The 25,758-nt window shown below is 38.8% G+C and overlaps 3 protein-coding genes across 6 annotated transcripts; 2 read left to right on the forward strand and 1 right to left on the reverse strand.

Moving 5' to 3' along the window:
• The first annotated feature begins 297 nt into the window (after positions 1–297).
• Positions 298–11,477, forward strand: LOC140762724 (uncharacterized). 3 transcript variants are annotated; one of them, XM_073100640.1, is made up of 10 exons: positions 298–569; positions 1,626–1,692; positions 1,775–4,975; positions 5,059–5,139; positions 7,435–7,590; positions 7,739–7,902; positions 7,977–8,124; positions 8,289–8,411; positions 9,795–9,882; positions 11,021–11,477. In XM_073100640.1, the coding sequence occupies exons 3-10, from the start codon at positions 1,970–1,972 to the stop codon at positions 11,194–11,196; spliced, it is 3,942 nt and encodes a 1,313-aa protein (XP_072956741.1). In that variant the 5' UTR covers positions 298–569; positions 1,626–1,692; positions 1,775–1,969; the 3' UTR covers positions 11,197–11,477. The 3 variants fall into 3 exon arrangements, with proteins under 3 accessions (XP_072956741.1, XP_072956740.1, XP_072956742.1); XM_073100639.1 differs by having other exon boundaries at positions 1,626–4,975; XM_073100641.1 differs by having other exon boundaries at positions 299–569; positions 1,626–4,975; positions 7,438–7,590.
• Positions 11,478–13,314: 1,837 nt separating this feature from the next.
• LOC140763047 (beta-amylase 1, chloroplastic) lies at positions 13,315–16,171 on the reverse strand. The gene is made up of 4 exons (XM_073101078.1): positions 15,439–16,171; positions 14,570–14,780; positions 14,365–14,475; positions 13,315–14,259 (listed from the first exon to the last, which is right to left on the reverse strand). Exons 1-4 carry the CDS (start codon positions 16,068–16,070, stop codon positions 13,462–13,464), a joined length of 1,752 nt encoding a protein of 583 aa, XP_072957179.1. The 5' UTR covers positions 16,071–16,171; the 3' UTR covers positions 13,315–13,461.
• A 3,286-nt stretch (positions 16,172–19,457) lies between these two features.
• Positions 19,458–25,596, forward strand: LOC140762508 (receptor-like serine/threonine-protein kinase ALE2). 2 transcript variants are annotated; one of them, XM_073100362.1, is made up of 8 exons: positions 19,458–19,775; positions 21,118–21,249; positions 21,333–21,422; positions 21,561–21,932; positions 22,030–22,293; positions 23,016–23,405; positions 23,578–23,818; positions 24,660–25,596. In XM_073100362.1, the coding sequence occupies exons 1-8, from the start codon at positions 19,718–19,720 to the stop codon at positions 25,342–25,344; spliced, it is 2,232 nt and encodes a 743-aa protein (XP_072956463.1). In that variant the 5' UTR covers positions 19,458–19,717; the 3' UTR covers positions 25,345–25,596. The 2 variants fall into 2 exon arrangements, with proteins under 2 accessions (XP_072956463.1, XP_072956464.1); XM_073100363.1 differs by having other exon boundaries at positions 21,125–21,249.
• Positions 25,597–25,758: the final 162 nt, after the last annotated feature.

Below are 25,758 nucleotides of genomic sequence, written 5' to 3' on the forward strand. Positions count from 1 at the left end.
TATATATATATATATATTTAATTACGATAAAATGAGTTATTATTGCAGTTTCTAATCGCAGTCATATTATCCACCGTTTAATTGCAATTTAAAAAAATAAAAATAAAAATAAAAATCTTTCCCTCACGAAGAATATCTCTATAGGTCTGAATACGAAATCCCGATTCCCGCCTGTTCCCGGTGACCTACTATATATCGGTCAAATTGCTGCCCCAACAGGCGTGCCATATTACTGACCTTTCCGGTCACCCATCCAATCAAACAACCTTTTTCCTTATTAAATGCAAATTTAATACCTCATCAAACTTATTCCAGTAGTACCAACGCCCACCTTCTTCTCTCCCTAGTAGAGTCTAGAGTTATCGATCTCCTAATAAAGCTTCAATTTTCCCCTTTGCCGATATCGCCTTCTTTATCTCCCTCGTGGTTAAAGACCGCAACTTTACGATCCGAAACGAGCAATTCTTGTAGAAATCGATTGGTGTAATCTCTATGTTCGGTTATCTTTTCTCTCCTTGGGATTTATAGATGGTTCTCGATCAGGAGGTGGACACACCGGAGTGCCGGAAGTAAATCTTTTGCTTTTTAGATTTATATCTATTTGTTTTGAGAGTCATCAGAATTAGCAGTTGCTTGTTATTGATGTGGATAGAAAATTTTCTTAAGTTTTTTGGGGTTTCTTCTACTGTTTGCTATTGGAAGTCCTGTGGTTCGATTGCTAAATTAGCTTCGTGATTTTGATTTTAATTGGAATTTGAAATAGGCGCTGCTATTAGTATTAAAGAATTTGATGATTGTGAGATTGAGATTGGAGTTCGTCGGTATCTCCTGTTCTTAATAATAAAACGACGGATGTGTAAGATTGGAATTATAAGATCTGTTCTTGGTGTCCTTCTTATTAGGTTTCATTACTGATGGTAAAATTTTTTGCGGCATCCGGGTGTTTTTAAGAAAAGCCTGGTAGCAAGTCTGTGAGGAAATCACACTTTTCGTAGCCGCTTTCTTGGAGTGCCTTCGAAGATGATCAACTTTCAATAAATCCTTCATATCGGATAAATACTGAAACCTATGAATCTTATGCTCCAATTGATTAGTTTACCGACCTTTGACTTGTGGCCTACTAGTGCATGACTTGTGGTAAGTATGAACAACTAAGAGAAGTACTTCTCTCTTGCCGGTTCAATCTGACAATACCTCTGTGAAAGCAATACATTAACATTCTTGATTAACACATGGATTGAGGAAAACCTTGATGTATTGATGAAATAGTGTCTATTGTCTAATATGGCATCCCACTCTTTTCTCGTCATTGCATGATGGCACTGGAGATGCTACATAACAATAATTTGAATGCATCCCAGGGAGCCATTTGCACATTTTTGAAAGCCAAATAACCAACTTTTACACGAATTTTCAAGTAGAGGAGATCGGTCGCCTCAAAAATAGATTTTCGTTAGTTGTCAACCCACCTAATGCGACCCTCCTCCTTAGAGTTTGTTACTTAGTATTTATTATTACTGGAAGGATTACTTCATGCTAAACTTTACTGATCGGAAACAATCCTTTAACTCTTCTACTATCATCCAACAGAACTGATTAGATAACCTTGCTACTCTCTTTTGCAGTGTAATCTTCTTCTAGCTTGCCTTGATTGTTGATTGGCTCTACACTTGCTTCGTAGAATTATGTCAGGTAGCTACTTCTTTTTTCGCTGGATGGTTATGATGATTTCTTCTTACAGTCCAATGGCAATTTCTCAAAGTTATGACAACAGATAATTCTCAAGATTTATGACCCTTTTTTAAGAAAGATGAGTTTTGGTCTTCATCAACACTGTCCGATGGAACTGCATTTATCTGGATTGGGGTGGTCTCCTTTTGTTGACTAAATTTCTGATATGAAAGTAAACAAACAATAAAGTTTGACTGTTCGACAAGTGACTGAAAAATTTTAATAGTCACAAAATTCAATGGAAAATAGAAAAGATGCAGTTGGTCCTGCAGGCCAAAGGTTTACACAAGGTTCATCAAGTTCCACAAATGCCAGTTCTAGGCTGCCGGATTTTGGTGCTTCAGGTGGTGTTAGGCCTGTTCTAAATTACTCAATTCAGACAGGTGAGGAATTTTCTCTTGAATTCATGAGAGAACGGGTGATGCCGAAGAAGCACTTCGTCCCAAGTACATCTGGAGAGCAGAACTTTGTCACTGGTTACATGGACTTAAGAGGCATGCGTGGCGTTTCAAATACACTATCTGAAAGTGGATCAGAAGTTTCAACGCTAACGAAGGTTGAAAACCCTCCATCCAAAGAGATCCAAAAGAAGAGTTTCACTGAGATTGAAAGTACAGATCGCTTTGCATCAACAAGGTCAGTACCCCGAGGCTCGTCAGGTGATGGAAGTAGTCGAGGAGTTTCGCACGGTTATTCTTCTTCTGAGGCTTCTGATATCTCATCAAAAAAGATGAAATTTCTCTGTAGTTTTGGGGGTAAAATTTTACCTCGGCCAATTGATAGAAAGCTTAGATACGTTGGTGGTGATACGCACATTATCCGAGTAAGTATGGACATTTCCTGGCAGGAGCTCATGCAAAAGACTATGGCCATCTATAACCAACCTCATGCAATTAAATATCAGCTTCCAGATGAAGATCTTGATGCTTTGATCTCAGTGACCTGCGATGAGGATTTGAAAATTATGTTAGAGGAATGTGGTGTTCTTGAAGGTGGTGAGGGTTCACAGAAAATTAGGCTGTTTCTGTTTCCTTCAGCTGATTCTGATGATACAAGCTTCAACTTGGGCAGTGCTGAGGAAGGTTCTGAAGTTCAATATGTTGTTGCTGTCAATGGGTTGGATGTTGCAGCGAGAAAAACTTCAAGTGGAAATGCCTTACAAGGCACATCAGCAAGTGACTTGGATCAGTTGGTTAATCTTGATTTTAACACTGACCAGGAAAATACAAGTCGAGATGCTATTGGCTTATCTGGGATTCACGCATCACCGTTGGTGCTTGCTACCACTATGTCTTCACAAATTCAGGGAAATTTATCCACTGACCGTGATACACATTTGCCTTCTTATCAGGGCCGTGGTAACCAATATATGGATGGTGTTCATCATGCATACTCAGGGATTCACCATCCTGACAGCTTATACAACATTGATAGCAGGAGTTCAATCCCTCTATCTATGCCTTCTGATTATGGATATAATTCCCAGTATGCATCGGATATAGGGAATTCTGTTGCAATGCCATCCCATGGTGAAAAATCTTTTAATCAAGATCTGACAGAGGCGTCATCTGGCAGCACAAGAATGCACAAGCAAGAAGTTTTAATTGCTGAAGTTTTGCATGAGCTCAAAAATGGAGTCGAGCATGTCCAATCTCTTCAGAATGATTTCAATGCTTATCATAATGCTTCAGTTCTAAACTCTATGGAGACACAAGTACCTTTTGCCGCTTCTGTACCAGAGGATTTATCATCTCTGCCTCTGCCGAAAGATAATGGTAAGCACCTAGAGGTTGCAACAGTCCCAACAATAGCTAATGTTGTGGCTGCTGGTCAGGGTTGTGAGTTTAATGAAGATGATTGCTACTCATCCAGTGGACCTTTTACATCTCGACTTTCTGACTTTGAAGCTGATATGACTGATCATAGTTACAATGATCTATCTCCACTCCCTGAAAGAGTCTATCATTCTGAAAGGATCCCAAGAGATCAGGCAGAGTCCCTAAATAGATTGTCAAAATCTGATGATTCATTTGGTTCCCAATATCTGATACTCCATTCGCATGCTGATGTTGCTAAGGTATCTACTGCAGAAGCCATCACTCCTGCACCTGATGGAATTGTGTTTTCTCCAATTGAAAATTCTTCTGTAGCGACAAAACCGCCAATCCTTAGCCCTCCATCTGTTGTGGATCGTCAAATGAAGTTGGTAAAATATAAAGAGTTGGGTGAAAAGCAAAATAAGCAACCTGAAACCATCTCTGCTCCTGCAGGCTCAGGGATTTCTAAATTTCCTGAACATCCTGTAGTTGGTAATGAACGAGCTGACACCATTACTGATGAACAAGGGAATAAAGCAGGGTGGAAGATACAAAAACCTAAAACAAGCAATGTATCATTGACCTCCAGTGATGATAGGTCCATTTTTAATGAAGATAAGATCTCACATGAAGCAAATATGAGTAGTAAATATGTGGAGAAACTTACAATTGCAGATGAAACAGGTGCGGCCAATTCTAATTTGAAAGTTCTAACTGCTAAGGAAGGAGAGGAAGCTCCTGTAGTTAAGCAACAGGAAACTGCTTCTACAATGCTGGAAGAGTTAACTAGGAAGGCTACATGTGTATCTGATGTTGAACATGCATCAGCTTTGCCCTGTTTAGCAATATCTACTATGCCTGCTTCTGCAGAGGAATCTATGGTTCCAAACAAAGAGAAGAGAGTTCTTATCGATATCAATGACCGTTTTCCTCTTGATATACTTTCTGATTTCTTCTCTAATGCTAGAATTGCTTCGGAATCTTCAAGTTTTAGTCCCTTGCATAAAGATGACGCTGGTCTCAGCTTGAACATGCAGAATCATGAACCTAAGAGGTGGTCTTTCTTCAGAAATCTTGCCCAAGATGAGTTTGCACGAAAAGGTGTTTCTCTTATGGATCAGGACAGCATTGATTATTCTTCTACTCTTGCAAAGACTGAAGAGGCAGTTCATAGGTCCTATCAACTGGCAAGTACAGAGAATGAGGGAGTTGATTTAGGAAACTTAGGTTCCCAAATTGATTTAAACGATGAACTTCTACTAGAACCATCTAACACCATTTTGGAGGATTCTAGAAGTTTGAACACAGCATACATATCATCACCAATTGGCCATCTACATTTAGCGGAAAAGAGTGGTGGTTTGAGAGTCAAGAATCCGTTTTCAAATGTGGCAGAGAACCTAAGGGTTCCTATCTCTGAGCATGAGGTATAATACTATTTACTATAAATCATATTCTGATTCTAAACCAAATAAATACCTAGAAGTAAGGCACTGTTGCATGACTTCAGGAATCTAAATTGGAAGATGCTGAAGCTGCTGGACCTCTTATGGATGCTTCTTTGGATGATATTGATTTTACTAACTTACAGGTATGCTAATTTGAGCAAACTGCAGACTTAGCTGAGCACATTTTGTATTAAAGTCCTTGATCCTGTACCTGAGAAAGCTCCAAAATAAGTAATTATACATTCCACTTTACAGAATTAAGAAAATATTTGCCTTTTATGACAATCACCTCTGATAATTGAAACAGGGGGACTCTAATGTGAAAAATTTACTATTGATGCTTCTGTTGGAAGTTAATATCTAAAGCATATCAACCACTATATGCACATATCATGTTGGTATGTGACATGATTTTTTGGATTTATGTCATCCAACCATTGATTACTCTGATCGCTTAAATTTTGCTATCCAATTACCTTAAATTTTGCTACCTGAACTTGAATAGTGAAAGCTCTTAGGCCTTGTTTGTACAACATTAGAGGCTCTCAATCGAATCTATGGTTGGTGACAGCTAATGGAAATTCTTAGTCTGAAGGATAGAGTTTGAGTGGGGCAACTTTTCCAACCATATGCTGTCCTTTTTGCAGCTAAAAGACATCTCTTACATGTGATTTGGCTGGTTCAAGTTGCTAGTGTGTGTCTCTAACTCTTTTAACTCTTCGAATATTTCCAACGGCCACAACTCACACGTGTGAGATGTCCAGCAGGTAGTCTTTTTGTGCACCCAAAAAGAGTTTTAATTGCTCTCAGCTGCTCACACGTATAGTTGTGAATCATAACCAGTTTCACATTGGGAGATCTGTTCGAGCAACTATCATACTTTGGGGCTTTATGACTTTTTTGCTCTTGAACAAGGTTACATGCATGGAAGACATGTATTTATTATCCAAGGCCTTGTTTGATTTAAGGTTAAACCTTAAACTTGATTAACTAGTTTTGTTTCTTAGTCTTGAATTAAGCTAAGAAAATATGATGTTTGGTTGTAAATTATGCTGAAGTTTAATTATTATTTTTGATGTTATGTGAAAAGTAAACAATATATTGATTTTGGAGGAGAGTAAAAAATTAATGGACCAAAATATCCTTTTGACTTTGATAATAAAATTAAAAAAATATTATTTTATCAATAATTTTTTAAAAATTATTGATTTGAGGGCTTGTAAGTCCGGTTTATGGGCTTATGCATGTTTGCAAACAAACTTAGTACGCATATAAGTCTCGTTTGTGGGCTTATGGTTGTAAGCCCATAAATAGGCTTACAAGCATATATATACCTAAATATATATGCTTTTTTATTTTTTAATTGTTTCTAAAATAACATAAGGTTAATATTGTTTTTTAAATAATAACATGATGTTACTGTTTTTATTTTTCATTTTCTTACAAGCCCACGTGTAAGGCTATATATATTTTTTTTAATATTTTTAAAAATATATTTTTTAAGTTCTTAATATTGCAAACTTTATTGATAAAAAAGAATATAAGTTATTGAAAACTTTAATATAAATGTAATCAGCCAGTTTAAAATCATATTTAACTTATCAGTGAATTATATTGAATAATAAAATTTTAATTCTTTTACTAGTGTGTACAAACATTTTCTTTCAGAGTTATTTTTTTAGTGAGCCATAGTGGAAAATGCGCTCGCTTATAATTAAAAAAATATTTTTTTGAAAGAGAGGAGAAAAAGGAGAAGAAGAGGAGAGAGAACAAGACATGAAATTGATTAATTTTAGTTATGCCAAAGGTAAAATTTGAATCAATTTGAATTTATACTAGAATTTATATATTATTTATTTACTTATTTATGGGGATTTAACTTGGTTAAGAAAAAAAGTTTAAAATGTGTTTGGTTACTGCCCCCCCTCTCGAATTCAAAACAAACAGGGCCTGGACTTGGTCTAGGCATAACTTCTAGAACTCTGATTTGTGCTTGTCTGATGACAACTCATATTTTTCATGCTTAAAGCATTTCTTCTCACTGATAACTAGGAAGACCAAATAACTGAATGAGTGTCATATTGAGATGTCCTTGTAATCACAAGTTGTGCAACTCTCTTGAATAAATTAAAGCATCTCTCATCGATTAGGAATAATAAAACTACTATTGTCTTGAGTATAGACATGTATACGAAGGTACAAATTAAGTATTGTCACCTACATATGTCTCCATACATTTTGCAATTTGTTCAACTGGAGCTTGTTTGCTGTTTACTTTATGCTAAGCCTGGAAAAGCAATTAAATCCAGTGTTGTGCATATTTAACCACATGTGGGAGAGCAGAGTAATGTTAGAGAAGTCTTTTCTTAAAATTCTGGTCACCAATTATTGATACATCTTATGTTTAAGATTTTTAAATTTTACAAGTGATACATCAGCAGATCATAAAGAACGAGGATCTTGAAGAGCTTAGAGAACTGGGTTCAGGAACATTTGGAACTGTATATCATGGAAAATGGAGGGGTACAGATGTGGCTATAAAAAGAATAAAGAAAAGCTGTTTTACAGGTCGATCATCTGAGCAAGAAAGATTAGTAAGCTCTCCAGCCTTATTCATGCTTGCTTCCTCTATCACATTGTTAACTTTTATCTGAAAATTGTGTCTCCAATCAAGGTTGAAGTATCAAATTTGTTTTTATTAGTTTTTTGAGATCTGTGCATTATAAAGCGCATGGTTTTCAGACGCACGAGTTCTGGCGTGAAGCTGGGATTCTCTCAAAGCTTCATCATCCAAATGTGGTGGCCTTCTATGGTGTCGTGCAGGACGGGCCTGGTGGTACCTTAGCTACTGTTACCGAGTTCATGGTTAATGGTTCTCTTCGGCATGTCTTGCTTCGCAAGGACAAGTAAATGTTTAATTGTCTGTCTTTGAGCTTATTCAATTGCTTTATGCCTAATAACACTAACTTTGAATGGAAAGGTATCTTGATCGTCGTAAACGACTTATAATAGCGATGGATGCAGCTTTTGGAATGGAATATCTGCATTCCAAAAATATTGTACATTTTGATTTGAAATGTGATAACTTGCTTGTGAACCTTAAAGATCAAACACGTCCTATCTGTAAGGTGAGTTTTCTGCAGAATTGCACGTCAGCTAATCATTTCATTTTGCCACTTGCTGCATGCATTATGTCCTAAAGCTGGCCATCCTTGCATAAATGCCAGTAAAACTATCATATTAAATTATTCCAATTAAAATGTACACTAAGCAAATTTATTGTTTTATCCAGGTTGGTGATTTTGGCTTATCAAAGATCAAAAGAAATACTTTGGTTTCCGGTGGTGTGAGAGGGACGCTGCCATGGATGGCTCCTGAATTATTAAATGGAGGCAGTAACAAGGTGTCTGAAAAGGTAATAAAAAAGGAAAGAGGTTATTATATATGCTGATTGGCTTGGTTCTTGTACACTTGGAGACTGTTTAGAGTCTTTAGACGTAGATTCTCTTTCACTTTTACAGAAATGTCAAATGTTTCTCCCATGGTTCGAAGATTAATCGATACCGATACATATTATTCAGCCCTTATTGATCTGAAACAGAGGTGGGAGCTAGTTTTTCATTAGTTTCAACCAATATTGGTCTATAAGTATCCGGCTGTAAACACAAACTTTTGATTTTTTTTTTGTTGAATGCATCATAAATTGCGTCTAACTTAAATACAACTCAAGACATTAATTATTGACCCCTTGATGTCTCGAGCACCACATTTTACATTTCCTTTCTTTTTGTTGAATTTTCTTTCTCCTTCACTCCACCCTTAGTTTTTCCTTTAATTCCCATACACTTCTATTGCAAAGGTGGTTGTAGAGGTGCTGATGACAATGAGCATATGTATTTGTTAAATTCATCCGGAATTCGATACTCTTCTTAGTATTTTCATTGCAAATCGATCCAAAGACTTTACCCCTTTTCTGGTACTCCACTAGACCATTTAGAGGGAAGGATACCTGTAAGGGCAGTTTTACCTGACTAATTTTTTGACATGGAATTAAAGATTCACCTTAGAAAAAGTAGCTAACAAATGTGACGTTTGGGAATTGAATTCTAGGCATGCGTTAAAAAAGAAGAGCTCTAACCGGCTGTGCTGCAGAAAACTTAAATACATTTTCTTTGTTGATATATTACATTACATTATATATATATATATAATATCGAGCTAATTTGAGTCAAGCTCAAGCAAGCTGGATTTGGTGTGGCTCGGCTTAGCTCATTAGAGCGCAAGCCAATCTTAAGCCGAGCTCGAGTGGCTCGTCTGTTGAGCCATTTTGACAGCCCTGGATACAACATAGTAAGATAGTTGAGTCCATCCGAGCCGGTTTGATATTTAGGCTAAGCCAATCCCTAAATTATTGAGCTCGTATCAAGGTCAGGTGAGCTCGTCTCAAGGTTGTTATTATCTTATTAGCGAGTAATCTAAATTTTCATGTCTTTGTTTTCCTCAATTACTATTATTTTTTTTATGTTTTATATTATCTTTTAGAATTTAAGTAATTAAAAACTAGTCCAAAATTGAAACGGTTGATACAGTAGTTGAAATGGTCGATATTGCCGGTATGCTTTGTTTCTCTAACAACCGATATTGATATTGATACCGATAGATATCTTCGTTGTTTCTCTTTTAGTAACTGAATAGTGCAACTTCTCAAAATTATTTCAATGCATTTGTAGAATTAGTCATTAATGATGCTAGTTCTGTGTTCTCCAATTTCAGTTATCACATTGTTACAATGGTGCAGGTTGACGTATTCTCCTTTGGCATTGTCATGTGGGAGATTCTTACAGGGGAGGAACCTTATGCCAATATGCATTATGGTGCAATTATAGGTATGGTTATTATGCTAAATCCTTTCTTTCTAGAATTCTCTTCTGAATAGTGGGCATTAAAGTTTTTATTGGCTATCCAAATAATGGGTTCTGCGTCAGATGGCACTTAGGTCAAATGGGTTCTCTCTCTTTAGAGCAGGAATTTTTTTGTACACCGGGTTATTTCTTCTATTTCTTCTTGGTTTCTAATATAGTGATTTAAATTTAGACTCAGGTGTATAATGAGCCCTCCAGTTACTTCAAAAAATTTAGTGGTAAGCATGAGTGGGCACATATGCGGATTTTAAACAGTAGTGGTAATACTATTTATTCTTCCAAGAATGAGATTGATTGACACATGGCAAGAGTACGATAAACTCCTCCTAGACTCGGGCAACATTTTGTCTGTCACCCTAATGAAAACCTTTAAATTGGTAACAAATTCAGAGTTTTTCCCTAAATAAGTTATACCTCAATATGCAGCCTTGCGAAGTTAATACCAGTCTACATGCTATTTTGCTTTGTGAGTAGGTCAGACACTTTGTGCTCACATGTTGAATGCTTTGGCGATTAAAGAAACTGCTAAACATTTCGGTGTTTCCTAGTACAATGCTAACAGGAGCTAAGATAAACTACGAGTCATTGGCTGCTTTAGCGTGTCTAGTCGTAACACACTCCAGCATCTTTAGGCACCAAAAGTCAGGTCATTGACCCACATAGACAGTAAAATACTTCGACTCACCTACTCAGGCATAGCTATTTCACCAAGAAACTTGTTAAAGGAGAAACTCACAAATTCATGGTTGGGGCAAAATGAGATGTAGAGTTGCCATTAGACGGATAAATTTAATCTTGCACAGAATGCTCTACAATTCTTCTAGAAGTTAGATAATCTACCTAAAGGAAGGACGATAACTTGGTTTGGATTCGTCTTCAAATTCTGAGTCAAAAAGTAAGATAAAAAACCAAATGAAACAAAATGGCATGGTAAAACTACTGGTTTCACCAAGAAGATCGTGTTTCTTGTTCTTTCCTTTTAACCATCAGGTCTTTGAATAATCTTCTTCCTGACAGTCAACCATGTGCATGATTTTCCTTGTTTTAGAATGAGCAATGCTATATTTTTCCCTTTAGTCTAGTAAGTTTCATTCCTATGCAGGAGGTATTGTAAACAATACACTAAGGCCACCTGTGCCGTCGTCATGTGATCTGGAATGGAGAAGGCTAATGGAGCAATGCTGGGCACCTGATCCGGTGCGACGGCCATCCTTCACAGAAGTAGCTGGCAGGTTGCGCGCCATGTCAATAGCAAGTCAAACCAGAGCAACCAGATGAGAGTTACTCTTTTGAAGATTCGGCTACATCTAGTCATAGCCTGATTAAAGTCGGTATGAGTGTAAAATAGAAATGTAAGTATATGCATATATATATATATACATATAGTTTGGATAATATATATCTTGTCATATTGGATGCTCACCTTCCGTTTGGATGTAAGATTAGGACGTTGGAACGATAATAATCTTTTAGAGGAGCTGCATGTTGCCTCAGATGTAAATGTCATTATTGTATTTGTATCTTGTAAAGAACTCAAGACAATTTATTTATGATCAAAATGCTACAGGCTCTCGTTTACTCAAAGCAAAGGGTAAGGGTGTGACTTCATTCCCAGGTACCGAAGAACTTTTACAATCGGACTCAAAAAGAACTTTTATGATCACAAGAGATTAGCCAGAGAAATCGGACAAAAGAACTTTTACCGAAGAAACTTTAATTAAATGTAGACTCAAGAGTATAACGTTTGAGTAGTAGCACCGGCTATGGTCAGTAAGGCTCATATATATATATAACTATTAAATCAAGATCTATTAGTTTATATCCATCACTAACTTGATCTAATCTTATTTTTAATCTAAACTTTACTCAAGCCTTATTTAATTCGATGGACCCTCTCTCTCAGATTCCTCCACTGCTACCACTAGACCCTCCCCTTCCCCAGGATGGAGTAAATGCCTCCTCTATTGAAGGAGTTAATACTTACAAACTCTTCCTACTACTTTAGAGGTCATATGGTATTCTTGCTGCACACAATCCGATCCCTACTTAAAGATAGGGACTTGACGGAGAAAAACTCTCTCTCTTTCTTGGGCTTAGCTTTTTAAAGGCTCCCCTTCTGCTGCTGATAGCTGAAACCAAGCCCTTCATGTAAAAGCTCAATTCTACAACGATTACACTCGTCCTCTTCGGTTGGTGGATCCAAATGTTGAGCTTCTTGCAGCTCAATATCCAATGAGGAAGAGGACATGATGAAGGTCCTCACCGGAGGCCCATGGATGTTTCGAGGTATGGTGTTAAGTCTATATCCTTGGGATGGAACTTCCATCCTCTTATGGAGAAGATCCTCTCAGGCTCTATTTGAGTGAATATTGGCTCCAAGACATACTCCTAAGCGTTGCCTGTGATATTGCAAGGCTCTTGTATACTTCACAAGAACTCATGGTGGTATTTGCGAGTGTGTATATTGAGATTGATCTCTTCCTTCCCCTCTCAAGCAGTCCAAGAAAGTCGGGCCGCCAGGTGATAAGATTTTTTAGGCGATGGCTTATGAAAGCCGCCTACATAGAGTTCATCATTTTCTTGGTGGGTCCATGGGAACTGCGAAGGTGGTGGAAAGTCTACCACTAAATAGTCTGCGTGTTCTTCTGCCACCATAATTGCTCTTCTTGATACGGCAATGGTTATGTAGTCACTTCTTCTTATTAATCATTCTGGATCATTTTCAATCAAGTCTTTATGTCTATTCCCTATCTTTTGACTCAGAATCACCATAGTTAGTAGCTCAAGAGGCTGAAAATCCCTCTTAGTGAGGCAGATCTCACTTAGGCAAATTGGCCTCAAGGGGCAAAGCAAATTCCAGACTAGTTGGATCCCAAATGGTGAATCTAATATGGATATTTTTCAGCTTTCTTCTAGAATTTGTAATCAAAAGAATTTAATTTAATTGTTATTTCTTAATGATGTGGATTTCACTACTTTAAAGAATTTTATGAATATTTACTCTAAACTATGGGGTTAGGATACTGTTGGTCCTTTCCTTGGACCCTTCTCTGAGAAGGCAGAGATGAGATTGATGGTTTAGTCCATGCCCGTAGGCAAAGCTTAGTTAATTAGATTCATTAATTTTGGGATATTTCCTGTGTTCGAGATGTGGGCCATGTGGCCAAACTTTCTTTACTTTTATTCCTATGATCCTCTTATGGACTATCACCTGATCACCTTTATAATGTTGTTTTTATAGGAGATTAGTTAAGCTCCTGGCCAATAGACTTAGGTGCTTTTTATCAAGCACTATTAGTTCTGAGCAATTCGTTGACAGGGAGATATATCTATAATAATATTATTGATCAAATTTCTTTTTTTTTTTTAAATAAGAAAAAGAGAGCTCAACATAAATAAATAAATAAAAGTAATAACTTTGTAATTTATATTATAAATATACTTATAAGTATGCCAAATTTAACGTACAACAACTATATACGATACAACAACATCAATTATTAAGAAGAAGATGGTGGTGGATCTTGTCTTCTCGTCCATTCCTCACCCGTTCATGAGCGCGACCGCCGCCTCGTGGACGAACGGGCCGGTCGCGTGGACGAACCTCTCCGCCTCCCTCTCCACTTGCTCCTTACACCTATCCGCCTTCGCCTCCCGCATGGACCTCACGAACCCCACGAAGCCCCTCCAGTTCTCCGGCTTAAACAGCTCTGGCCCCATGCGTAGGTACGTGAACGCCGCCATCTCCTCCTCGGACGCGGCGCCCACGATCTTATTGTGGGCCGTCTCGTCGTACCTCGGCAGCGCGTTCTCCCCGGCTAATTCGACTCCCGCCTCCTTTGCGGCCAAGGCGACTTGGCGGACTAGTCCTTCGGGGCGGCATTGGGCGTCTTCAGGTTGCTCCCAGTCGCGCATCTCGATGCACGTGAAGTTGAACACGGCGCCGTGGCGGGCGAGCATCCGGGCGATGGGGAGGTAGCCGTCGCGGAAGCGGGTGTTGTAGTAGCCGGCGGTGAGCTCCGGGGCGTGGGAGCGGGTGCCGTAGTGCCAATGGATGCCGGCAACCTTGACGGAGATCTTCACGGGGCCGGTGGCGACGGAGGAGGGGGATGAGAAGATGGAGGATGCGGCAGAGAGGATGCGGTCGCCGTGGTCGAGGAGGAGCTGGGAATACCAGGAGAGGAAGAATTCGCCGTAGGCTCCATTCCAGCCGCCCTCGCGGCGGAAGAAGGCCGTGTCCTCCGGCCAGTTGTTGTAGCTCCCGGCGTCTGTTGGGCCGCCGTGGCCCCACTCCAGTTTACCTGCCGCCTCTGCGGCTGCCCTTAGGTTACTCAGCATGTACTGCAATCCAAATAACTTGTAAATTTTACTTGGCCTAAAACAAAGGGATTTCATTCGGATAATAAATTAAATAACCTCTAAATCCACCAATCACAAGATGTATACCTTGTCGTAACACTGGAAAGCACCGATACCCGGGAACTTCCACGTGCCATTTAGCTCCGGATACGAGGGGTACCTCAGCTCGCCGGCAGGGCCCATGCCCACCTGGATCTCCTGCAATTAGACGGCGAAAATATAGCATTAGACGAGTAATCAAAATATAACACGGAACGAAACTAATACCGGTGCATCAGTGACGGTAGCTTACAACGATGGTGGAGCCGAGGAAGGGGGCGAAGTGGTCGCGGAAGGCGCGCATGAAGTCGGAGTAGCACTGGACCGGCGTGCGGCCCTTGAGGACGGGAAGGGTGTCGCAGCCCAAGGACACGTACTCGTAATTCCGGCCGCCCCACTGGTCCGTGTAAGCAAGGTCCGGATCCTTCTCCATCTCCTCCCCCACCCATCTCGGTAGCGGTATCCTGTACCCATATGTTACTAATTTAATGCTCAATAAAAATAATAATATAAAAGCCTCGCACGTGAAGGAGGACGTTTGAAACATTTGACGACATGAATCATGTGACGAGTCACATGCTAACTGTGATATGAGTACGCGGCGTGGGATTCGTTTAACGTCGAAGTAGTTAACTAATCACGTTTTTCTCCTAATAAAGCTACTAAAAGGTGATGTCATTACTTTGACCCGTTTGTAAGCACCCAAAACACCGGACAAACTAGGGCATAACATTCTTGTCAAAAAAATAATAATAAATATCACTAATAATAATAACAAAGAGGCAAACATGGATTTCCCTACGGCAGAAAAGGATAGGCAAGCAAAAGGAAAGCAATAAAATATCTAGCTAAGAATATCCGCACCCAATTAATCCCCACAAATCTCAAGAACTAAGCACATTAGGACTCGATCGACGAGAGCTTCTCCGTAAAGCGATCAACCGCGTGGCTTCTACGCCGCGCCCCAAATTCTAATGGCGAAAGATAAAAAAAGACGAGGAAAAGAAAAGGAGAGAAAAAAAATGTATCTATAACTATAACTAATCATCAGGTATCTAACGAGAAGAAAGGGAAAATGGAAAAGTAGAAGAAATAGAAGCGGAAAAAGGAAGGGATACATACGTAACGGAGTCGCCGACATTTCCGCCACACTTGTGGAAGGACATAACGGCCTGCACCTTGAGCCCGATCCGCCGGGCCATCTCCATCAGTTCCGTGTACCCGCTCCAATCGTACACCCCGGGCCCCTCCCTCTCCACGATCCCCCACCACACGTCCACCATCACCCCTTCGGCCCCGGCGTTCTTTAGCGCCATCAGGCTCGCCACCATCGCCTTCCGCCTATTCAACCCTCCTCCCCCGGCTTTAACCGTATCCAACGGCAGCATCACGTAGACCGGCACCCCTTTCCCCTTTGCCCCCCTCTCACCTAAGCCGTACTCCCTCTCTTCTACATCCGGATCTGTTTCCGTTTCTACCCGATCCGCCGCCACGAGAGCCTGGCACGCCACCGAGCGGGGCGATCGCATCGCCGACAGGACCGGCGACCGACACGGGCTAATCGGCGGCGACATTTGCTCGAGATCGCCTTGCCCTCCCCCTTTCATGATCCGGCACCGCAGGTTCGCGCCAATGGGAGCCGTCGTGATAGTCGACGCCGTCTTCCAGACCGCTGACGGCTGCTCGCTGGCCGCCTCCCCCGTGACCGGAGTGCCGCATAGGGTTCCGATCTGGTGCGTCAAGTTTAACGCCATCTCCTTTCTCTCTCACACACAGTCCTCGCTCGTTTGCTTCCCTGCTTTCTCGTTCTCGCTCTCTTTCTCTATCTGGATTCGGATGCGATTTGGAAAATGAGGGGTGGAGGAGGGCGGGGGTTAAATAGAGGAGAAGGATCCCGACGAATCCAGTACCCCAACAACGCGTGTATCTGGGGTTACGTGGCTCAATTCTAACGGATCTACTCACCTACGGCTCAGATTGGAACAAAGAGGTCGGTCGAATTTTGTCTGCACGCGAGTGCCTCGATTTTGACTTTCCTGGAACGAGGGGAAGATGGAGTTGAAAGGGACACGTGTCACGTCGGTGATGGAGGACCTCGTGGGAGCTGGATGCTTCGATAGGTGTAGAATACCAGTCCGACACGTGTAGCCCGGTGGCTGCCATCTGTGTGGTGCGGTAGATGCGCGTGAACTTAGGCAGTCCGAATTTGAGTATAGTGAGATTTAAATTAGATTTTAATTTGTGTGGATAAATATAGTGTGGTCTCTGGATAAACGAGGATAAACATAGGCTATATGCTTATCCGTTAATTCGTTATTCCAGCGTTCAATTCAATTAATTTATTCAATACCCACACTATATTTGGGATAACGCCCAAAATTGATTTAGATAATTAGATTAATTCATTTCCACCTTGTGTAAGATATTCTAGGCCTTAGAATATCTTACACAAGGTCTATCAACCGCTAACCAGGTATATTCCGATCCATTATCCGCTGTCCCAGCATTTAATTAATTAATTTACCCTAAAAACCACACCATATTTCGCCTTATTCCCAAACTTGGGTTAGTTTAGTTAGTTTTCTTCTTGTATAAGGCAAGCACTAATTATAGGCCTTACAGGTATAGTTATCTGGACTATGTCGGATATTTACTCGGTTAAAGGTTTAATTAGTTGGCCACACCATTGAATCATTTAGTAATACGATTGTATTTTTTATATTTAAATTATATATTAATTACACTTTTAATTTAAAAGAATATAATTATTTTAGCTTTAGGGCTGAATTAGTCTAAGGTAAATAATACATCAGTTGAATATTAAGAATAACTAAACAAATGCCATTAGAGGTACGATTCTAATATACAGGTACAATTTTAAGAGTAAGAAAATAAGAATAATAAAATGACCTCATGAATTTTTTATGTATATAATAACTCTCTAAATTATTAGAAATATCTTACTTATTATTATGTACCAAAAATAAAAGTTTAGAAGGTCATTATACAAAAAAGAAAAATTTAGGGGTAGAAAATAAAAAAGAGTTTAGAAATAAAAGGGGAATTATTCCAAAATAAAAGCTCATAGTGTGAAGTGTCCAACAGTGAGATATTTGTTTTCTTTTGCCTTGTTAGTATATTCATTCCTTTTCCCAACAATTGGAATCTGGAAAAGGGAATCCCTTTTTATGTGGGGATTCATGGGATTGACCAATTAAAATCGATATGAAGCTTATTTAGCAACCTTATGCACTAAGAAAGAAATACGTGGAGATCCTTCAAAGGAAAGAGAACGGAGTCAGCGATGCTATGTATCAACGGCTTCAATCTGCTCTCAGGGCCTTCAACCTCAGTTATTAATTAAATATTAAAAAGAAGAAGAAGAAGTAGTTCTCAATCAAACAGGAAGGGAACCTTCTTCTATCTTTGGACAACTTTAGAAAGATATGGACAGAGAAAAATAGAATCTAGGAGAAGAGATAAATCTAAGTGTTCAAGATTTAGAGTCTCTTAGGCAGCCCGTCTTCTAAGTGTTTAAGATGGCAATACGTTGCAGTTAACTATTCTATGAATAAATTTATCTTTGATGCCGTTATGTTGTATGTCTCTGTGGTTCAAATTCTTGGGATATATGTTTAATTTTGTGCACTGATCTAAATTCAATCCTTGCCTTAATTAATCTTGAAATTGTTGTTCCGCAATGTGCACCATAATGTGCTCACTATGCATCAAGTTACTATGGCAATATTGCTAATTTTACTATAGCAAATATTGAATTTTTGAAGTTTCTTTTTTTTTTTCTTTCACTTGAATCTTTTATTTTCTTAATGTAACACTATATATAATTCACAGATTGCACATCATATTTTATAAGAGTTTTGCGTTCACAAATGAAAGTAACTCGTCCCTCTCGAGGACATGGAATAATAATTTTAGAATTATATAAGGTAACTTAAGATGCGGAGATAAATCTATACATAGAATAATTAATTACAACAGACTACCGGCAAGGCAAGAGACACTATTTTAAACACTTAGAAGATGGGTTGTCTACGAAGTTATAAATTTCTATGATTAAGATGAAATAGATTAATCTGGTCAGATAGATACTTATTTTTTTTTTCTACCGATGGATTGAGAGGTTTTTCACTTAAAAGAAAATTTATATTAGTATTTTCATCCTATTTTTTTTATTAATTTCATTTATTTTGTTAACAATGTCATTAATTTTATATTAGTCATAAAGTGATTCAAAATAAAATAGTTAATTAATATCAAATAAGTTGCTGTAGGTTTCTTATGGCTAGGTTGTCTTGCAAGTCATCAGTAGCGTAACAGGGATTGCATGAACCAGGGACCGTTGACTGATCAGCATCAAACCAAAGCCAAAGGTGACAGTATAACAACTAGCATTGACTCTCCTTTCACACGCCTTTTGCAACTTAAATGGTGGTATATACTTTAGAATACAGTCGGTAACAAAGGAGTGCATCAACTGTGACAGGGGGCAATTAAAGCCTTTAATTAATTTTCGACTTAAGAGAGTGGGAACTAAACCGCCTTTAAATTGGGCCCCCCGCCCTTCTCTTTCTTGAGTTATTTCTTATAGTTTAGAGAGTCATTATGTACTAAAAAAAATACTGAGGGGTTCGCTTCAATAAAAACTTTTGATCGGGACCGCATGGTCATCCCTTGTCATATGCATATATACGAATTGAAAGGCCTAAAATTTTTTAGGATAACGATGGGAGTGTGAAGATAAGGAGATATTATGTTACAATTGAAACAAATCCAAGTGGATTTGCTTTTATGAAACGAGATATTGGATAATTGACAGCAAAAGTTTTTCATAGAAGAGAGGGGAATTGATGATGAGTCCCTTTTGGAAGATTATTAATATCTTAATTTATGTATATAACTTTTGTTATTAGGATAAAATAAAGAGACTATTCCAGCATATCAACTCTATTTTTCCTACAATAAATATTATAATCAGATTATATATCATGAGAGAGAGAGAGAGAGAGAGAGAGAGAGAGAGAGAGAGAGAGAGAGAGAGAGAATACTACGCTTTCTTTTGAGAGAATACTACGGTACAAGTTACAACTACCCCACTCTGACTACAGTCCCAAAGTTTGTTAGTAGTTATTAAAGAAGCGTGCCTTTAATTCGCTTCCCTCCCTCGAGATCTCTTCTCTCTCCTCTCTCCTCTCCTCTCTCTCCTCTCTCTCCCCCTAATGGAGATCTCCTTGAAGACCATGGATCAAGCTAGGGCTTCATGATCCTTCTGTCGCCCCTATTCGGCAGGTAGCGGAGAGATGTAGGCACTGTTCTGTTCGCGGTTTCCCCTTTTTGATGGTGTCTATTGCGATTCTCCTCCTGGTGTGGTGAAGAATAGGAGATGTCTGCTCTTCTGATGCATCTGTTGTTCTTTCTTTTTTGTGCACTGTCCACTTCTGGTACTTTCTCTTCCTCTCCTTGTTCCGTTCCTGCTAAATTTTCAGAAAAATTGGTTCTTTCCTCTGTTTCATTGCAATTTTTATTTATTAGTCAGTGGATGGTGCAAAATTGTAGTAGGTTAATCCTAAATTGTAGGACTGTGCGATCATGTGCATCGGAGGACTGAGGATTGGGAAATAATGTTTCGCAAATTTGGTGTTTTTCTTCCTCTTGCTTGGTTTCCCAGACATTTTTCTGAAAGAGGGTTTTTGTGACAGTTTCCACAGTGCTCTATCGTGGGTCTCCCCTTTTATGGTGGCAAATTCTAAAGGAGATAGATTTGGAAATTGGATCCTGCACCTAACTAATGGAATTGTTATTTCATATTGGAAATAGAGAATTTTTGATTCTATTGAATGACTTATACTGGGCATTGCCCAAAATATGAGTCAGAAACTAGCAGTGAGTCAATTGTTCCACTTCTTGCTGCTGCTGCTTTTTTTTTAAGCTTTAATACATTTAATTTTGATAAATTTAGCTTAAGTTGCATGCTTAGCATACCACTAAATGGCAGCATGGTGAAACACCAGACTTCCCATCTCGACTCTTCAGTTTGTTGCTAAATCCTCTTTCTCGTTGCATCATTGTTTCCTAAGCGGATAAAAGAGTTGGGGAGAGGGAGGGAGGGAAGTCCTAGCATTAGTGTTGTATAGCTTGTTCAGAATTTTAAAAGTTTTCAAGAACTAGTTGAGATGTACTAAAGCTAGTATATTTAATTGACATGCCAAAGAAAGGGAAAAAAACCTTCCCCATGATGTTCATCAGATCTGAACCAATCTTTGCTGGGTTTAAGCTTGAAGCTTTTGAAAGAAGTGTCATGCCTTTGAACAATGGATTTGCTTAAATCTGGTATGGCTTTAACTTGTAAGGATTATACATTAGAAGGGTGTCCCTTTAAGACAGGTCCTGCGCCTGCTTCTTTATTTTGAAAACACAAACATGATATCCTTCTTTCCCTATGTTCCCTTGTTCTTTTGACATTCTGACACAAGCACTTTTCCTACTTCTTTATATATGGAAATAGTACCAATGAAATGTTTGACTTGCTGATATTTGATATATATAGATCATAGACATCCCTAGCATGATTTCTTCACGTATGATGGTTTGTCCTTTAAGAAATCTTAACTTGTAATTCATAGAATATCTATGGTTATTTTAGTAATGTGACTAGATTCAATTTCTTCTGTAGAATCTTTGCGCCAGCAACAGTTCCACTGCTCAAGTTCCTAGTAGTGTTTTTATATAAATGCGAAAACCTATGGATAAGTGTTGTCAATCATTAATCTTTAATTTCTAAAGGTTGCAGGATACTTTGTTCAGCTAGGTTGAGAGTGGGAACTTTGGCATTGACTCGATCAACCTCACCAGTAATGGGGAGTAGAATCCATATGGCACCTACACCTGCCCCAGCTCATTCTCCTAAATCTCAGGGTAACTAACAATTTTCATGGACAATTTCTTTCCTGTTATAAAAATTATGACATAGTTGACTGATGTTTTAGGTTTCCTTGCAGGTCATCATGTGAGAAAACATCATACAAAGATACCTCATAACATCTCGCCATCTCCAAGTTCATCTCCAAGTTCACCATCAGAAACACAGGGTTCAATTTCCTTTTCTTTATTGACTTTGTCTTCAATCTTCATCTTCTTTGCTTGCTATGACATTTTTTGTCATGTTGTTTAGAAACCCAATATTGAGGGATGATGTAATATTGTTGAAAACTTGAAATCCTTAACAGGTTGTACTGAAATATCCTGTTCTGATCCACTCACTTCAACTCCAATTGGTTCACCTTGTGGCTGTGTGTACCCAATGCAAGTCGAAATTGACCTAGGGGTAGCACCGTATCAGTTATTTTCCAGGATTGAGGAGCTAGAAATTGAAGTTGCAGCAGGCACTTACCTAAAACAAAGTCAAGTGAGAATAATGGGTGCTAATGGCAGTCTCCGAGATGCAGATAAGACAACAGTTGCTATTGACCTGGTGCCACTAGGAGAGAAGTTTGACAAGATGACAGCATTACTGACATATGAGAGATTTTGGCAAAAGAAGATTCTAATAAACATGTCCCTTTTTGGCGAATATGATGTGATATATGTTCATTATCCAGGTAAACCATATTCCTCTATGGTGATACATGTTTCTTCTCTATACTCACTGGAATTATACACATCTGTTTTACTGAGCATTCTGGAATATCATTGCAGGACTGCCTGCTTCACCCCCTATATCTGAAGAAACCTTGGGGCCAAGTGGAAGTTGGAATCATGAAAACCCTTTCACTGCAAATGTGCACTCCAGAAGCACACAGAAGATGAACTTAAAAATCATTGTCATAATTGCATTATGTTCAATCGCACTTATCTCAGTATGCCTTGGGGTATTTTGCATCCTATGGAGATGGCATGGAATTGGAAGGCCTCCTCCCACTGTGGGACCTTCATTTAGGCCCTCGCTGGGCAGAAAAACTGGTAATTCATGTTTAAAGCTTCTTGGGTGCCTTGCTGATAATCTCCAAATTTTCTCCTTTCGCATTGAAGTCTCTCTAAAAGACAAAAATACAGTACCTTTTTTTAGCTTGCATCTGTCTTATGTATTAAAGAAAAGAAAACGCAATGAATACCTAAAAGAAGAAATAAAAATACAGTGAACAATGGTGTCTGCTTACTGAAGTCATCATCAATTAGCAATGATAGGATTTATAGATATACGAAACATGAAATACAGCATTGTAAAGAGGAACCTCATCATTTATTCTCATCCTTTGTGCATTCCTTTCTGTGTTTGCCTTCTTGTCTACTTGTTCTTGACTAACCTATACATTATAGCCAAATTCCTCTGCAAGAGACAGCAGATTACTATTTCATGCTTCAACCTTACATCCTTCCCAGATCTTGGCAACTTTCATTTTCTTACCAGTTTGTTTGGATCAATGACCTTCTAGGCCCAAACTGCAAGGGTAAGAGCAAAAATAATAGTGTCAGGCCATACCAAATTTTCTTGTCTTATTTTCTCTGTGGGCGTTTCACTTTTACCTATTTTTCTTTTGATCTTCTAGATATGCACATTTATCTTGTTCTCCATATAATTCTAGGTTGCTATGCTATAGCTAAGAAACCTTCTTTAATTCTATGTGTGTGTTATTACATTTTCTACAGTTTATATAACATATCTTTTTCTTGCTTTATATCAGGATTCAGGTCGATATTGTCAAGTAGGATGGCCAGCTCAACATCAATTTCCTTTGTTTCAACCATGGCTACTTGCCTACCACCGGTAAAAACTTTTTCGCTGGCGGAGATTGAGAAGGCAACAAATAACTTCAGATTTAATAAAATACTAGGTGAAGGTGGATTTGGACGTGTATACCATGGTGTCATTGAAGATGGAAGTGAAGTTGCTGTTAAATTGCTTACAAGGGAAGATCATAGTGGAGATCGTGAGTTCATTGCAGAGGTTGAGATGCTCAGCCGGCTGCATCACCGTAATCTTGTCAAGCTGATTGGTATATGCGTTGAAAAGAATATGCGATGTTTGGTATATGAGTTTGTTCGGAATGGAAGTGTGGAGTCTCATCTGCACGGTACATTCCCAAAAAATTTAAATTTTCTATACTCAACTTCTGTACTACGCTACTTTCTACAAACCAACAGTTGTGAAAATGATCTGACTCTGTAAGAACATGAAATTGTTTATTGTATTATTTTATTAAGTACTTCTGATTGATTTTCTCTTTATGGCTTCCAATGCTTCAGGTTGTGATAAATTAAAAGGGCCTCTTGACTGGGATGCGCGGCTGAAAATCGCCCTTGGTGCAGCGAGGGCACTGGCATACTTGCATGAAGATTCCAATCCTCATGTTATACATCGTGATTTTAAGGCTAGTAATGTCCTTTTGGAAGAAGATTTCACCCCAAAGGTTTCAGATTTTGGGTTAGCGAGGGAGGCATTAGAAGGAATTCATCATATTTCTACTCAGGTTATGGGAACTTTTGGGTAATATTCATATTCCTCTCCCATCACTTTATTTGAGTTTTAAATTAAAAAGATCTTACTGGATGACATGAAATGGCAACAAGATGTCTTGAAATGATAGTGATCCACAGATATTACTACCATGATGGAGTTAGCATCAACAGAATTAGGAATCTTGGAGATTGTGTTTTCATCACTTCTACACCCTAAAGCGGATCATCTTTTTTGTTTTTGTGCCTGGGTGCCTCGCAGCAGTTCCCTTTTGTTGAGTTTGGTTCACTTGAGTCTGCATTCCATTCCGTGTTGAGTGGTGAACAAATTTCCAGATCTATCTTCCTATTTTGATTTTCTCGATAACCTTAGCTGACTTTCAGTAATTAGAATATTTAGGTTACTTTTGGAAAAAAAGTTTATATCTCTAATCTAATATCATCTTGACCATCCTTAACTACATCTGTAAGGTAATTTTTGGCCTTAAATTTCCTATCTCCTATGGCCTTAAATTTCAAAATCAATTGTTAAAACTGTCAGGTAATTTTATGCTTTAGACCAACCCTTAGGTCATACTATGACATTAGATTAATGTATTTTTGCTTTGGTATATGGTTTATGACTATATGCCCCTTCATTCAAGATTGTTGTAGATTTGGCCACTAAGCATTTGAGTGACAAGAGTAAAAGCACTTGTGCCATCTTAAGTAAGCTGAAATTCAATGTTAGTGGGCTACGTTAGTTATTTACTTCAAAAAAGAACTTTTAATCACCAGTCCAGTAGGAAGTCATCACTTTGAAGCTGCTTTGTTTGGTTTAGTCAAGTAGAAGGAAAATAAAAATTATGACCATTCTTACTGTGAATTTGCAGGTATGTTGCCCCTGAATATGCAATGACAGGGCATCTTCTTGTCAAGAGTGACGTTTACAGCTATGGGGTTGTGTTGCTAGAGCTTTTATCCGGTAGGAAACCTGTAGATATGTCTCAGCCGCAGGGAGCAGAGAACCTTGTGACTTGGGCCCGTCCTCTTCTTACAAATAGAGAAGGGCTAGAACAACTGATCGACCAATCTTTAAAAGGAATCTATCATTTTGACAAGATGGCAAAAGTAGCAGCCATAGCTTCCATGTGCGTCCACATAGAGGCATCTCAAAGACCATTCATGGGAGAAGTTGTACAGGCACTAAAATTGATATACAATGACAAAGATGAAAATTGTGACGGCTCTTTCAGTTGTACAGAGGATTCAGCGGGAACAGATTATGAATTTAAGGGTGAGTTTGGTACTGAAAAGAGCTGGTGGAATGAGGCTACGCCGCGTTTGACATACGGATGTGCCTCTTCCTTTGTAACTATGGATTACAGCTCAGGTCCCATGGAAGAAATGCAGAGGCCACATTCAACCTCTAACATTCCCAGAAAGGTAGCTAGAGATAATAGATCAGGCCCTTTGAGAACCAAAAAGCAGAGGGCAGCATTTTATAGACTAAGAGGGAGCATGAGCGAACATGGGCATCCTTCGCAGCGCTATGGCACGAATGATGATTGGTTTTGAGTTTGTTAAAGGAAATGCCCTTTCTTTTCGCCTTTCTTCGTTACAGATTTGCAATTGTAAAAGAGAGTCCTTATGTTGATCTTTTGCAAGGGAGGCGTGTCCTGAGGCTTTTCCTTTTGAATTTATCAACCAATTTGTTGTAAAATTGTATCAAACAATGTACTGTCCAAATAGGGGGCTTAGATCACTTCATTGTAAGCTTACTGCTGATATCATCAATGCATTGACCATTGTGTCCAACTTGTTTTTTCATGACAATCTCTTCATAAGCAGCAGATAACTTCATATTTTTTTCATTCTTTTTGTGGGTAATACATTTGTTAGTTGTTACTAGTACTTTTCTGCAGGGTGCCACAGCAAATTTCAGGCTTTTACTAATTATAAGTTAACAAAAGAAGCGAATAGAAGTTGCAT

The sequence above is a fragment of the Typha angustifolia genome, chromosome 7, assembly GCF_048772165.1.
Source record: "Typha angustifolia cultivar Huaian chromosome 7, ASM4877216v1, whole genome shotgun sequence".
In the NCBI taxonomy this organism is placed as follows: domain Eukaryota; kingdom Viridiplantae; phylum Streptophyta; class Magnoliopsida; order Poales; family Typhaceae; genus Typha; species Typha angustifolia.